This window comes from Drosophila sulfurigaster, chromosome 2R, assembly GCF_023558435.1.
Source record: "Drosophila sulfurigaster albostrigata strain 15112-1811.04 chromosome 2R, ASM2355843v2, whole genome shotgun sequence".
Classification (NCBI taxonomy): domain Eukaryota; kingdom Metazoa; phylum Arthropoda; class Insecta; order Diptera; family Drosophilidae; genus Drosophila; species Drosophila sulfurigaster.
Window position 1 is genome coordinate 32,169,718 of NC_084882.1, and position 15,516 is coordinate 32,185,233.

The following is a 15,516-nucleotide window of genomic DNA, read 5'->3' on the forward strand; positions in this document are numbered from 1 at the left end:
AATGGCATAACTGCCTGACATAATTTGTGAAACGCAAAGAAACGAAAAGAACCCTTGATGAATGCCTAAGATGAGAAGGGAAACGCAGGGGGTTGTTGTTGTGCGCTGAGGAACGTATAATTTGAAGTACGCTAAAGGTTTGTTGAGAACCAAAAATTACAGCAACAACAACGTGACTGGCCAAAGCACAAAACTTTAACGACGACGACGACCTTTTTCTCAAATTTTTTTTTTGTGGCATTCCTTTTTGCACAAAACTGTAAGCTTCTTGCTGCTGCTCTTAACGCCCTCTTATCAGAAGACATACGAAGTCGAAGTACTCGCGTTCACGTTTTTGATTTTTTTTTTTTTTTGGTACTGGTTCTCGTTCCACGCTGCTCGTTCTCTCGTGTTCTGATGCTGTATCGTAGCTGTTGTCGTAGCTGTCGCTTTGGCCATGCGCTTGGCTTTCAGTACTCTGTGAACTGTGGACACGACTTGAAGCTTATTTGTTTGTAACACACACACACACACAGACGAAAAAAAAAAGTGCAAACAAATATATAGACAACGTGTCTTAGTTATACGCTATGTTTAACAGAACAGTGTGAATCAGCGTGGGAAAAAATATCTATTTTAAAATACAAACATTTGCATAATCATATATAATAGATAAATATAGATTGGAACAACAAAAGTATGCTAAGGCCTTGACACTGGCCAAGTGAAAGAAAGTGTGTGAAAGTTTGTTTGCATTTAATTAAAAACAAACAGCAGCAAACAGAAAAAGCGTAGCGTAAGTTTTCACAACGACACAAAAGAATTAGCGAAGCCCTTCAAACGTTTTCTAGGGCGCCGAAGGGTAGCCAAAAAGAACTTTGCCCTTATCACACAGTCTGCAAAGCTATTTTTGGTCTGCAAAGATGTAACGCACATGGCTGAAAAAAAAAATGTAAATGAAAACACGCCTCCAATCTACGTCAGAGCTATTGTAAAAAACGACAGCTGTGACGTCACTCGACAGTCACCCACATCTTCAACTAGTCGGCACAATTTTGCGAGACGCTTTGGCGCCACTTTGCCATATATATAGCACATACCTATATAGTAAAAATCTTGTGCAATATGGTCAAATGGGAAACCTGAGCAAACTTTGAGCAACCGCAAAAGCTTCGACTTAATATCAATTCACACAATTAATACCCTGCACACCCTAAAGGGTGTGTAGATATGCGTCGCATATCAAAATTCTCTCTCCACCCTTGTGGGTATTAACTTACCTTAACCTTGACAGAGAGCGCCTAATTTATTGGACATTTGCAAGGTGCAACCGATGCGTAATTTAATAAAAGCGCTTAAGTTATTGTATTTTGTATTTTCGATACTTTTTGCCATTTATCAATGTGTCAAGATGAAAGCGATTATGTCGAATATACGAATATTCGACTTAATGAAGTATCAAGTTTATTTTTAGGCGTTTTGTACAATTCCCTTGTAGTATTTATGATCAAACACAGAGAAGATGATTGTTGTTTTTGGAAGGAGACAACTTGTGATTTCAATGTAGAACTAATCATACCGGTTTCGCACTCTAGTATAATGTTAATTGAATAAACTTGGTAGATTGTCACGCTTGGCGAGAATGTTTTCGCATCGTCACACTTGGGAAGTTCTTAAGCATTTCGTTAAATCAATATAAACAAATAATCTGTGTAAGCCACTTGAGTAATCAATGCAACGATCTAACCAGTTGAAATTCTAATTTCATTCTTGATCTGCGAGCATATTGCATACATTAAACCGCTTGATAAAAATAACGCCTAAAATTACCGACTCGAAAGTACCTCGCTCAATGACGTTGCAGGCGACGCGTCAATTGTCGCTAATTTATGTCTATACACTTACTAATGAATCTGAGATTGTGCCATAATCATTGTCCATTTTATGGAGTGAGTTATAGACTAGCAAATACCCTGTTTAAGAAGTGAATAAGAAGGATCTTAGCATATGGGTAATTCCAAAACGGAATTTGTCCCGTGCGAGACTCTTACATTGAAAATAACATAAACTGAAACAATTTTGAAAATAAGAAAAGTTTATTTTTATAGCTCTAGATAAGTACTTTAATTAGAGCTAAGAATGGTTTTGGGATTTTTTCTGTTTTGTTTTCTGATGATTCGTACGCAAAACCAAAAATGAACGAAATTATATATTTTATCGGAAAACAGATCAAGTTCCTAAAATCAATCTTAGCTCTAAATATAGTGCTTATCTAGAGCTTTAAGAATAACATTCACTTATTTTTAAAATTGTTTCAGTTTATGTTATTTTCACTGCAGTGAACTGTAAAAGTCTCGCACGGGACAAAATTTCGCCATGGAATTACCCATATGCAAGCGTAAGAACTGCTTGCGGAAATGCTGCTATCGTTACAAGCAGTGCATGCAGAAAATGGATGCACTTATGCACACTGCTTGCTGTTTAGAGACGTCAAACAATCAATAAAGATATTTATTTAACACCCTTTACCCCTTTAAGTTTGTACTGCAGGGTATTGAAAAAGCCTTGCTTTCAGCTCGAACCTTTATTCCTCAAGCGAACTTCGACCAGTTGAATAAAATAATGCCAGTATAATAATACAATTTGAAATAAATTCTTCAAAGGCAGACAAATTGCGTAGGCTATTTGTGTGCTTTATTTTCCGAGCGAAAGAAATTGCAACTTTAGACACTTTTGTCGCCATCGAGACGAGCTTAGACAAGGCGTTCGTTGTGTTTGTGTTTGTTCTGTGCCCCCAAATGCGGATATATTCAATTATAGGGCATAGTCAAGATGTGAGAATGTGGGATTTGAATATGCGCGCGCGAAAATCAAATCAAATTTGCATAACACAAAAAGCGAGCGCGTCTTATGAAAGAGAAAGATACACTTGCCTATTGTGTGTGTGGGCAAACAGATGCTTTTGTACAACGCTGCAGCTCGCGGTACAGTTAGACTTGGACTGTTGATATATATTTTCGAACACGTATCTAACACTTATGTATGTTATGCAGCGGGGAGTGAGGAGAGATGCGATGCCAGGTAGGCAGCATTCAGCTAATTAGAGTTGCGTACAAGTATTGCGCGAGTATATGCTAGATAAAAAACAAAAAACAACGTCGTCGCGTTGCGTTCCTTTTCCGCTTCTGCTCTTGCGAGCACAACAATTAAAAGCAAACACACGTTAAGAGAAATATCATAAAAAAAAGCGACAGCACGAATTTTGTTTGGGCAACAACAAGAAATTCTGTCGAAAACACAAAAAAACACACAAAAGAAATGCGGCGATCGTCGACAACGCAACAACAACAAAACTCGTTTTTGGTCAACGAAAATTAAAAATTCAAAAATGCCGGTTAGAAACGAACGAGCCCTCTCCCCATAATACCAAACACACATAATATAATATCAACCTCCAACAAGTTCGATGTAGCGTGCAAAGAGCTTTAGCGACTTAACCCCAAAGCTCCAGCGAGTTAAAGCTCTCGCTTCGTTACGTTTCGTGTGTGTTCGCTGTGTAGGTGATGTGAACAGTCGGCTAGACCGAACCTCGCTCGGTGGTTTGAGGGCCGTGCTCTGCTCTGCTCTGCTGCTGAGATTGCGCCGCAAAAGATGCCTCGACAAGGCAGCAGGCAATGCTGCTCTTGTCAGTCTGCTCCATTCGTTGATTGCGTGCGGTTCTCTCTCCGGCTTTATAACTAACTAAATAACTAAATAATCGTCGCAGCATTTAACGGATTTCTGTGTGTGTCTCTGACGCGTATTTGATCTCTCTGGGGGAGAAAAGAAATAAAGGTAGTCATAAATGTCAGCGAATTGTTTTAACAACTGTGTGTAATCTTGGTCAAAATGCAAAAGAAGCAAATTTTGTTTATTCGAACAACCGAAAAAGAAGACAAAGTTGAAAATTGAATTTAAAACCCACAAGAAACGCATAAAATACAAATTTATATACAACAGCGTGCTATAAAAATCCAGCTATCAAAAACAACATTTCGCAAAAACACTAAAGAAAAAAGGAAAATAAACGCAATTCATTAAAATACACTTTACACTTTAAAATTAAATTCCGAAAAGCGAAAAAAACTGTCATTAATCTAAAGGTTGTATAATAACTTTATTAGCGAAATGGATCTAGTCGAATTAAACAAAATCAGAGAGCAGCAAATTGATAGCACTATAGATTAGCTGGAAAACTATTTGTGTGTGTGAGGTTCGTTTTTTTTTTTGTTTATGGTAACAAAATTAATGGATTTTTTGTGCTATTTATGGGCATTGAAATTGTGTGAGTCAATCTAACACACACACAACAATTGTATTGTTAGCTTCTCCCCCCGTCAAAGAAATACAGAAAAGAAGTAAAGTGATTTTTGGGTCGGGCTAATGGTTGAGGAAAGAGTGAAAGGCTTTATAGAGACAGAGTTGAACGAATTGCATGTAATGATCTACAATTATAATTGCCTTTCACACGTTCACAAATTACGCAAAAAACGCCACATGACTAAGACAACGAGATATGCTTGCGATATTCGCTATAATTCTATGATATTAACTGCAAATTTCCGCAGCGTAAACCCCCCAATTACATTGAAAACTATTCGCATTCGCATTTATTGACTGCGGTCAGCAAATGGTGTTGATTGCATCAACGTTTTTGATGGATTTTCCAACTCTTTGGGTGTTGTTTTGTTTTGTTTTCCCTCCATGCTTCCACGCTTGGTCGCTCAACTATGACGTCAAGAAGAAAACCTTTAGTAGAGTAATTAGTAGCACTATAAAAAAGAAACTAGACTGCAGATACTGCATTAAAAATGTGTATAGCAAGCAGCTCATTAGTGTATTGTTTGTTTTGTTTGCTACCTGTCGCTCAATGTGGTTGACTCACATAGCTAACATAAAAAAGTATTATACTACAAGTATAAAGTGTTATTCTATTTTGTTGGATCGCCGTTGTTATTCTCGCTTTTGATGTTATGCTAATTTATGCAAAGCGTGTGCCGAGTGCCGGTTCTTGCCTGAGAGGAAGTGCCTGACTTTACTATACTATTCATATATAGTTCGTTTGCAAACATTGTGACCTAATCGAAACCAGCTAGATTAGAAGGTGGGTGAAGCTTTAACGCTTTCTACACAACCTTGAAACGGACGTCCGAAAGGAAAATGTTTACATTTCGCAATTTCTATTTTATGAAGCAACACGCGCTCAATCAATCAAAATACTACCAAAGAAAATGCCAACGAATTCTCTGCTTTTTTTTCGTGGTTTAACGAACTCGTTGAAAACACATCAGACTCGAGTCGTGTGTGTTTCCTCATCCAGCCAAGTAACTGATAATGAGGTCGCGTTGTGTTGATGTGATTATAGACAAGGTACAAGTACCGGGTTGATATCTCTCGCTTTTGCTCTTGCTCTTGCTCTTGAAATTGTCAGACGTCATCATAGGTTTCATTTTGGAATGGCACATGAACTCGGCAAAGCGAGCAAAATGTTGCCAAAAACAAGCAAAGTATGTAACTTACATAGACCCTGGCCAATGACCTTAAATTGCCTTTCACTCAACTCAGCTGAAAGTCGTGCTCACAAGTTCTCTACTGAGATTTCTTGCGCTAGATTATGTGTAGAGCAAAAAAACAAACTTTAATTGAGCTGTCTTAGGGATGCTTCATGCTGATATTGCTCAATTAATTAACATCAAACACAATTAGCAGATACATGAGTAATTACGCAAGTGAGAGAGAGAGAGAGCCATGTGCAAAACTAACACATGATAAATAAATAGTTGCTGAAAGCAATTCCCAAAAGCAATTGCACTTTACGAAACTAAAAATAGCAAAAAACTGCATTCTAAAAAGAGTATGAAGCACAACAAATTTGTAATTACAAATATATAAATTTTTATTGCTTATTAATTGCTGTTTAACTTGTTTTGCATTTCACTCTTAGGTAACTTAAGTACACTGCAAACATGGAAACGGAGTCGCTTAATCGCAAGAACTCCTCGAGAAAAAGTTCCATTATTAATGGCAATGGCGATGCGACAACCAAGTTGACCAATGGCGATGGCGACGATGCTGCGCCTGGAGGCGGTGGCGATGGCGGTGGCGAGGTGACACTTAAGGCCAAAATGAGTCTGCTCAATGGCTGCACTGTCATCGTGGGTTCCATCATTGGTTCGGGCATTTTTGTCTCACCCACCGGAGTGTTGAAGTATACGAACAGCGTTAATTTGGCGCTGATTGTTTGGGTCATTTCCGGACTCTTCTCGATGGTGAGTGTGAATGAATAATAAAAGAAAGAAAACAACAAGTGTGGGGGGGGTCAGCTACTCATTTGAAATGCAAATGCGGACTACTTATATATTTGATATGCATACTCGTTGTACACCTGTTGAGTTGCCAGCTAAACAGATGTGCAACAATATGGAGCAACTAAGCTTAATGGAAATGCCAACAGACAAACAACTGACTGACTTACTGTTGAATGCTTGACTGGCAATTGAAAGGACCAACACTCAATTACGAATGCTGGCAGCGTTTTGTCTTTTAATGAAATTATTGAAATTCCTACACAAGCATACTCTCCCACACACACCCACACACACTAACACACACAGCCACAGAAGAAGGCCTGACACGCCCTTGTCAAAAGCACGCGCTGCTCTTGATATTCAATAAAAATTACGTATACGCTGCGTGGTCTCTGCAATGACAGCCACTTTGGGGTTGAACGACTTGACTTTAAGCACTTCTTCGCTTTAAAAATGTTTAAGTATTTCTATGTTTTATTCTCCTCTTTTAGGTTGGCGCCTATTGCTATGCCGAGCTAGGTACGATGATCACCAAGTCTGGAGCGGATTATGCCTATATCATGGAGACCTTTGGCCCCTTCATGGCGTTCATTCGTCTGTGGATCGAATGCATGATTGTGCGTCCCTGCTCGCAGGCGATTGTGGCATTAACATTCAGCACCTACGTGCTGAAACCGTTCTTTCCGGAGTGCACACCGCCCGAGGATGCAGCACGTCTGCTTGCCGTTTGCTGCATATGTGAGTAGTCAACAAATAAATGAAATATGTTCCGCTACGTACTTGACCCTATAGATTAGACCCAAATCGAACAGAGTAAACACTCACAACACATAACGTTGCATGCGAAAAGTGTTTGCCATTGGCTTATCAGCCTGCGCAGGGGGGCGATTCGATTTCCGTTCATTTTCAATAGATGCAAAGTGCAAATAGACAAATACGAGTACGATTATTCATATATAAAATAATACAATCTATATAGCAGATTGTAGCAAATCGATTGGCAACAGTTAAGTCTAGATATTTCTAAGGTAGTCCATAGAATCAGCTATTTAAATTTTGCTACTGGTTTAGATAATTTGATTGTTTTGAATAACTTAACTGAATAGAAATTTCAGAATTTTATGTTAGTAAACAACATTAAATTATTTTTGGAAACACTTAAAGTTAATGTCAGTTTCGCAACAGCGTTTTAAAATGTTATAAATAGAAGAATATCTTGAAGTTTTAAGCAGTTGTTTGAAGAGTAAAATAAACATTACAAAGAAAAATCTTGATGTATTCTAGAGCACTTGAAAATGTTGCCAACTGTTTAAATAAGGCTTTGCTTAGATGTTAGTTAGAATTCTTAAAAAAAAGAAGGTTAAAGTCAGATATTAATAAATGTCAGGTTTTTGAACAGACTTAAAGACATTTTCATTTATGGAAATAGGCTTTCAAAAATGCAAAAAGAGATTTAATTATTATTCTATAATTCTTGAAGACATAAAAAACCGCTCAAAAATTTATCGCTACCGAAATACTATTAGGAATTTATTTATAAATATTTCAAAAGAAAGTTAATAATTTCAAATACTTAGTTCCCTAAGAAATCAGAAGTTTTTAATATTCTAGCCACATATTAAAAAATGTTTTAATGCCGTTTGATAGTTCTTGACATATTTAAGTATTTACACTTTTAGTAGCGTTCTTAAATGTCACGTGCGTTACGTTGATAGTGATTGAATGACAGATGCGAATGATCGTCAATATATGCATTTGCTTATTTTTATATTGATTTAATGATGCGGAATTGTGTACTCTCCAACAAAGCGTGGAACATTGTGCAAATCCTCCGATTATTACATCACCCAAGACACCAAGACACACAATTCGCACTTACATACTTATTGCGTTCAATAAACATACATATATCTCTTTCTTACTCGCTGTTTATAGTGGTGCTAACTTTAATCAATTGCTGGGACGTTAAATGGGCCACCGCTGTGCAGGATATCTTTACTTATGCGAAAGTAAGTCCACATTGCAAATTGTAGATTGTAAATTCCGAGGCAGGACATTGACTTCTATATCTACTTTTACATAGCTGCTTGCCCTGTTTATCATTATTGCAACGGGAATGTACCAACTGTATATGGGAAATGTGAAATACTTTAACTTCGACAACAGCGACACAAAAGTCACATCCTTAGCGTTGTCCTTCTACTCCGGATTGTTTGCCTACAACGGCTGGTGAGTGAGCTTAAGCCGCTTATGCTTATGTTTGTGACTTTCAACTAATTGGATTTATGGACGCTAGGAATTATTTGAACTTTATCATTGAGGAGCTGAAGGATCCAGTGAAGAATCTGCCACGCGCCATTGCCATCAGCTGCACACTTGTCACCGTCGTCTATGTCATGGCCAACGTTTCCTTCTACACCATTCTCTCTCCCGATGAAGTCTTGGGTTCCACTGCGGTCGCTGTCACCTATGCGGAGCGCGCCTTTGGCATGCTGGCCTGGACCATACCAGGTGAGTGCAACGACTACATACAGTGAACATTCGATAGGGCGAACTCTTCGGGGAGGGAAGAACCAATTAATAGTAAAAAAAGAAGAGTCATATAAGATTAGGCGAACTCTTTGGAGAAGGAAGAACCAATTTATTCAGTGTTTTATCTAGCAAAATAGTAAAAAACGGAGAATTATAAATAAGGAATCTTAATAATCTTTATTTTAAGCGCATTTTATGATATTCTTATTACTCATTTTTAAATCAAAACAAACAACTTTTCTTTAATTTAGGTACATAATCTTTTTTAGGAGTCTTGTATAAAATAAAATCAATATAAATTTAATTTAACTACTGTGAAAATCTTTATAAAAATAATGTTCTAAAAGTGTAACATTTTTTGATTCTTTTTTTTATAAGAAACATTTTTAGAATAATTTTTTTTAAAAGAAACATTTTAGAACATTATTTTTATAAGAAGCTTAAAACTTTTTGTTTTACATTTTATAAAGTGACACCAAAATAACTTTTTAATTATAGTGTAAAAAAGTATAAAATAAAAAATTACTTTAGAAATCTTGCGCAGAATAAATTTAGAAAACTTTTAGTAATTACTTTTTTGATGAAAAATATTTTTATTATTTTTGATGGCTTAATTTTTGATAATAGACATAACTGATTTAAAAAAATTTTTCATCTAAGAAATAAATACTTAAAGTTTTTTTTAAATTGATTCTACGCAAGATTTCTAAAATAATTTTTTATTTTATACTATTTTACTCATTTCAAGAGTATTTTTTTATTATATGTATTTTACTATCAGTATTATTATGTCTCGAAGTATATTAGTTTTAGTAAAAAGTTTAGTAAAAAATGTTACCTAAAATTCTAAAATAAATTATTTTTAGTTTACACAAATCTTTCTTCCATTCACATATTAATATGAACAGTATTTTTGTAGTTCTTTTTATCGAGCTACACTGTATATTTGATAATCTTTTGCAGTTTTTGTGGCGCTGTCAACATTTGGAGCCGTCAACGGCATTCTGTTGACCTCTTCGCGTCTCTTCTATGCGGGCGCCAACGAGGGTCAAATGCCAGAGATTCTAACGATGATTCAGATCCAACGTTTCACACCCACGCCCGCTGTGCTGGCGATGGCTCTCCTCTCCATGCTCTACCTCACGGTCTCTGACATCTTTGCGCTTATCAACTACGTGGGCTTTGCCACCTGGGTAAGTTTTGAAGTGGAATTTATACTTATTCATCCATCAAAACAATTCGCTTACTCTATTTCAGCTGAGCATTGGTGTCGCTGTGCTTTGTCTGCCTTGGTTGCGTTGGGCTCAGCCCAACCTGCCACGCCCCATTCGTGTGCCGTTGGTCTTCCCCATTGTGTATCTGATTGCCACCATCTTCGTCACCGTTGTCCCCATGTATGCCAGCCCAATTGAGACTGGCTACGGCATTCTGATGATACTGTCCAGCATACCCGTTTATTTGGTCTTTATTGCCTGGAAAAACAAACCGATTTGGTTCCAGAAATCCATGGGTAAGTCTGGAGAGAGTTTCAAAAAGAGTTCTTCTACACTCGATGTTTGTCTCTGCTTTCTTTTCACACTTCACACACCAAATGAAAATAATTTGCCAATTCTTTTCAAAATGTATGATTTACGCTATATTATATGTACCCTATAATCGTTGCAATTCTTCTAGGCGGAATCACACAAGCACTACAGAAACTGATGATGGTTGTGCGTCCGAAAGCGTCGTCAAAGGTTTTTAAGTTTGCCTCCTTATCTTAGTTATTTCCTAAGTTACAATTTACAACTAACCAAACTGCCTGCCCTTCTTTCTGCACTAAAATTAAAACAAACAACAAACAAACAAACTAACTACTCAAAACGGGTTTAAAACCCACGCAACAAACAACTTGAATCCCTTTTCCACATTCACATTCACATTCGTATTCGCACTTGTTCATTTCATTTATTTTTCTGTAGCACACTTAAGTAGACTTTAGAGAGCGATTATGATTTGTATCTGTAGTTGACTAATGCACTCATCCATTTGTTTCTCTTCCCTTTTTGCAGTAAGTCTCACGCATTTCCTACAAAAGCTGCTCATGGTACTCGGCAAGCAGACGAAACCAGCTCAGGTGTAGAGATTAGTGAATGGATTTTCCACAAAATGGTCCACTTGGGGACTGCGCTGAAGAAAAACATTAAAAAACAGAAAAAGAGAAACGGTTAGAGCAACGTTAGCCAACAGCAAATGATAGCATTTACAAAAAAAAATATTAAATTGCATAAACAGAAAGAGGAAAACTCTTTGACAAAGCTTTTGTGTAGCCAGACAATTATGAATATGAATACGAGTTAGCTTGGCGCTTTTTAAACTCTTCTGAAATTTGTTGACTTTAAAAAGCGCCTCGTTAGCAGGCAATATATAAGAACTACTACGAATAGATATATGGTATATTTTTATATATGTTTTAAGTTAAAACTCAATACATCAAAATAAAACTAACACACAATGCTTTGGACACAATTGCCAAGACTGTGAATCAAAAACAAAAAAAAGGAAAATACAAGGAATCAAACTAAACAAAAAAACTTAATACGACTAGAAGAAAGTTGTTCAAAGCTTAAATGTTACTTGGATTTTGATGCTACGAGTGCAAGAAAAAAACTCTTTGAAGAATATGTTCCAAACAAAAATGAATGAAATTGTATTTAACATTCGAAAGAGTTAATTATCGTATTGTTTTGATGGCAGTGCTTTGTTTAAGTTTTAGAGATTAGTATGAAAATATGCATACTCAGCAATTTATAATACACAATCATGGCATCTTATTATATTAACTTACATTCATTCTTATGTTTAAGAGTATTTTATTTCGAATGGTCACTCCGAGTGTTGACCAACTGCCGCTCTAAAATTAAGATTACAAACTACACAGTTACAGTTACCTTATAATGGCCAAAACCACACACAAACACAAACACACACACACATTCTCAGTACATCGCGATTCGCACATATCCAAGATACATTGCCAAGATGACAAAACATATTTACGGATAACAGTGATTACAAAGAAGATTTAAAAACAGAATAATATTTATAGCGAGTTATATTACGTATTCATTCAATTGTTGTATGCATTTATCAATAGTTTTTTGAATGTTGCTTTAAATGTTTTTAGCGTTCTAGCGTTACAAGAAAACAAAATGAAATCATTATCCTGTTTGCTTAGGCAATTCATTTATTAAACTGTTACACATTGTATGAGGGCGCATCTTAACTATTGTTGAACTGTTTCGTTGGCCCGAAGCCGCAGCTGGGGAAAGAAAAAAAACTAAAACTACTATTATGGAACATATTGTTGACAATAATATTTGCAAAATGAAAATTTATATAGATGTGTATATACTATAAATATGTATTTTATGTATATTATATTATATGTATACCCGTTGAAACCACAAATATTTCGTGTTTCTCTCTCATTGCATATTAAATATACTATAACATAATAAAAATAAAACTTGACAATGAAAATTTCCACACATCATTTTCGAAATATGTTTATGTCTTAAGGATTTCCAATTTTGATGCGACTTCGCTGCTCTTGCAAATTGGCAATTTCTCGAACCTGCAACGCTTTCGCGGCATTCATCAGCGCATAGTTCTTGGTGCTCATATAAGTGGACAAGGTGCAGGCAAACGGAGATCTTTCCACCTCTTTTTCCAGCTGTCGAAACTGCCGCAGCGTCTCAATATATTTGCTGGTGATGGCTTCATCTCGCATGCTATGCTTCAGCATCAATCGTCCAGCATCGCCGCCGCTTTTGTCCTGCAACCAGGCGAAGTTCTTCAGCTGCTTGCAGATCTTGAGAAACTTTTGGCGATACTTCACATTATAATGCCGCTCCATGCACACCTTGACTTCGGCAAACTTCTTGTCAATGCGTTTATACCACGCAGCCAACTTGTTGTGATCATCAAGCGACAGATTCAAGGGACGACAACGCAGATACTTTGTGCGCGATGAACGTTGCAATTGCGAGCTGCTGCTTCGCATCGAACCACTGTGCAGTGATTGTGTGGAATACGCATGCTTCACTTGCATAGCTGTCACTTTGGAAGTCTCAGCTTCATTACTCATAAAAGCCACATTTGCCAGCCGCAGAAACTTGTGCTTCTCTCGAGGCGATTCCTTGTCCAGTGGCATCTCACACAACACCACCGTGTAGATGTGACGATTGCGATCAAACGACTCCTTGATGCAGTCCGTGAGCAGTGTGCTCTTGCACAGCTTGCCGCTGGGCAACTCCTTGAAAAAGTTGCCAATATCCGTGCGGCCATTGCAGTCGAATATGTTGAAGATGGCCAGATTCACGTGCATTTGTTTGACGCCCTCGGCACAGAGCACAAACTCCAGATTGATAAAGTCATCCCCAGTGCCTCGTCCACGCACCGAGCTGTATTCGTTGTGCAGCCATTGAAACATCTCGCGAGTGGTTTTCATTTCCCGACGACTTAGACGACCACGATGCGCAGTGCTCAGCATGTTGATCATGTCGAACTTGCGCAGATCGTGATACTCCACATTGATGCCGACCAGCTGGTAGGGCAGCTTCTCCAGCACCTTGTCGACATCCGAGTAGAGTAGACGTGTCATCAGCTTCACATTGTGCGTGCGACGGGGCGTCAAACGCAACAGGCAGCAATTGCGTTGATGTTGAAACAACTGCACTAAGATTTCGCTAAGCTCGTTGCGCACATAAACGTCATCTTCGTATCCAACTGCATCGAACTGCATTTCCTTATAGCAACTTTCGGCACCGCCTGAAGCTCTCATGCGCATTACCAATCGATTCTTATCCAGTATGTTGAGCTCACAGTCAAGCAGACTTTCTCGGATACTGCGTGGTAAATTGTGCATTGCATCCGTTAGGGACACAACTACGCGATGGGACTTTTCATTCATCCTCTTACAGTGACAAATTGCGTGAAAACAATTTTCAATTTTGTTAGCTTAAATAAAATTTAGTTGCTTAGTTCATTCGAATAAAAATTAGATTTACAGATATATGGAAATACATCTACATTCAGTTTCAACTGATTTAAAAAACAATGATTCAAAAAATGTTGACAAATATCTCTTAAAGTAGAGTTTTACAAAAATACAACTAGGAATTACTTTTCATTAAACATCTGTTTTTAACTTAGTTAATTAAGAATAAAATGATAAAGAATTATGTTTAATTATAATCTTTTTAAAAATTAGGATGACATTAAAATGACAAATCGTTGCACAGGTAAAATAAAAAAAAAATAAAAATAAATGAACTATAAATATATGTTTTTTACTGCTGCGTCATTGAATTCACAACCTGTAGCAGATGCTCTTTAGAAGCTAGCAGAGCAGGCACAAAGTTGCTGCATTCCTGATTGAAACTCTGGCGAATATCCTGCAGTTGTTGCTCCTGTTCTTGATACTGCAACATGAATCCTTGGACTAGCTTGAAGCAATCATTGACCTCCTTCAAACTGTTGCTAAGCTGCTCAAATTGCAAGAGAGGATTGTGGCTTGAAATAGGAGTGATTGCCTGCGGTTCGTAGTGCTGAAAGATAAAACATAGTATAAAATTCGATTTGCAAACTTAATTCCCAGTTTACATACATCCTTTTGTTGATCCTGCTCGTGCTTGCAAGCCAAATTGGCCAGACCAAGCATCTGCACATGTTTACAACTGATTTTTCTGTCGGTGACCAGCACGTGACACAACATCAGCAAGTACAAAGGCTTGTCTGCAACCTGTTCGCCTGCATGGCGCACATAGGAAGTCAATTCGGTGATCGAGAGAGCAGCCGAGATGGGATCATTGCTGAAGTAGCAACGGAAACTGCACAAAGTGCCGCGACAAAGCTCCTCCATGGCCACAAGCACAATGTGCAAGTTGACACTGAATCGATATCCCTGCTCCGGGTGGACTACCGAGTATTCCACCTGGAAGGCTTCGTGTCCTTGGGCTAACGAGGTGCGCAAACGATACTCGTTGAGTAGCCAGGCCATCAATTGCTTTGTATCCTGGAATACGCAATGCGCGTCCAACGAATTGCAACTATTGCCTTCGACAATGTGTCTGTAGTGCATGTCGCATTGTACTAGCTTCAAGCATTGCTGTTGCAGCTTCACATTGATCTGCACAATCAGCGTGTCGACCAGCAACATTAAATTGTATCCACGTTGAGCTGTCAGATGCAACAACAAACAGTCGCGTTGCTCCTCAAACAGATTGTTTAGCAAAGTGTTTAGTTCACGTAGTTTGTGCTCTTCATTGTTATTGACGTAAAGTGCATCGAAGCGTAGTTTTTGGGCCACCATCACTTGAGGTTTTGTTGCATTTTGGCAGCATAATAAACGTAATGTTTTCTTATCCAGCACGTTGAGTTCGCCGCCAAAGGGAACATCATCTGCAATGCTGGCGGCATTTTCTTGATCGCTGCCATGGTTTTCAGTGAGTTGCACAACAACGCGTGTTTCAGCCATATTAACTTTTACAAAACAATCACTAATATGAAAACAATTAAAAAATACAAAATTATATGCAAACAAACAAAACCATTTAACGAACGACTCTGATTGAGCTTAAGCACCGTTATTCGCAGTAAGCAATGTGGCGCCAGA

General features: G+C 37.8%; 3 protein-coding genes and 1 long non-coding RNA gene across 6 annotated transcripts; 1 reads left to right on the plus strand and 3 right to left on the minus strand.

The window, feature by feature from the left end:
* Positions 1–477: 477 nt before the first annotated feature.
* Positions 478–11,557, plus strand: LOC133838069 (Y+L amino acid transporter 2). Of its 3 annotated transcripts, XM_062269025.1 has the most exons (10): positions 3,676–3,813; positions 5,963–6,287; positions 6,818–7,064; positions 8,262–8,335; positions 8,410–8,555; positions 8,623–8,837; positions 9,822–10,051; positions 10,116–10,368; positions 10,533–10,594; positions 10,910–11,557. In XM_062269025.1, exons 2-10 carry the CDS (start codon positions 5,985–5,987, stop codon positions 10,910–10,912), a joined length of 1,533 nt encoding a protein of 510 aa, XP_062125009.1. In that variant the 5' UTR covers positions 3,676–3,813; positions 5,963–5,984; the 3' UTR covers positions 10,913–11,557. The 3 variants fall into 3 exon arrangements, with proteins under 3 accessions (XP_062125008.1, XP_062125007.1, XP_062125009.1); XM_062269024.1 differs by lacking the exons at positions 3,676–3,813; positions 10,533–10,594 and adding an exon at positions 478–775; XM_062269023.1 differs by lacking the exon at positions 10,533–10,594 and having other exon boundaries at positions 3,675–3,813.
* LOC133838072 (uncharacterized) lies at positions 600–1,393 on the minus strand. The gene is made up of 2 exons (XR_009893909.1): positions 1,260–1,393; positions 600–917 (listed from the first exon to the last, which is right to left on the minus strand). It is a non-coding gene; the product is annotated as an uncharacterized LOC133838072 (long non-coding RNA).
* Positions 11,558–12,249: 692 nt separating the features above from the next.
* On the minus strand, positions 12,250–13,952 carry LOC133838070 (uncharacterized). The gene has a single exon (XM_062269026.1). It carries the CDS (start codon positions 13,810–13,812, stop codon positions 12,415–12,417), a length of 1,398 nt encoding a protein of 465 aa, XP_062125010.1. The 5' UTR covers positions 13,813–13,952; the 3' UTR covers positions 12,250–12,414.
* A 217-nt stretch (positions 13,953–14,169) lies between these two features.
* On the minus strand, positions 14,170–15,510 carry LOC133838071 (uncharacterized). The gene is made up of 2 exons (XM_062269027.1): positions 14,509–15,510; positions 14,170–14,449 (listed from the first exon to the last, which is right to left on the minus strand). The coding sequence occupies exons 1-2, from the start codon at positions 15,376–15,378 to the stop codon at positions 14,192–14,194; spliced, it is 1,128 nt and encodes a 375-aa protein (XP_062125011.1). The 5' UTR covers positions 15,379–15,510; the 3' UTR covers positions 14,170–14,191.
* Between the last annotated feature and the right edge of the window lie 6 nt (positions 15,511–15,516).

Bases quoted from the DNA above. Each gene is read 5' to 3' on its own strand.
- LOC133838069 (XM_062269024.1), top strand. From the start codon at position 5,985: ATGGAAACGGAGTCGCTTAATCGCAAGAACTCCTCGAGAAAAAGTTCC. The intron at 7,065-8,261 runs GTGAGTAGTCAA...CGCTGTTTATAG, and splicing joins GCTTGCCGTTTGCTGCATAT to TGGTGCTAACTTTAATCAAT. The intron at 10,369-10,909 runs GTAAGTCTGGAG...CCCTTTTTGCAG, and splicing joins TTGGTTCCAGAAATCCATGG to TAAGTCTCACGCATTTCCTA.
- LOC133838070 (XM_062269026.1), bottom strand. From the start codon at position 13,812: ATGAATGAAAAGTCCCATCGCGTAGTTGTGTCCCTAACGGATGCAATG.
- LOC133838071 (XM_062269027.1), bottom strand. From the start codon at position 15,378: ATGGCTGAAACACGCGTTGTTGTGCAACTCACTGAAAACCATGGCAGC. The intron at 14,450-14,508 runs GTATGTAAACTG...TTTATCTTTCAG, and splicing joins AGCAGGATCAACAAAAGGAT to CACTACGAACCGCAGGCAAT.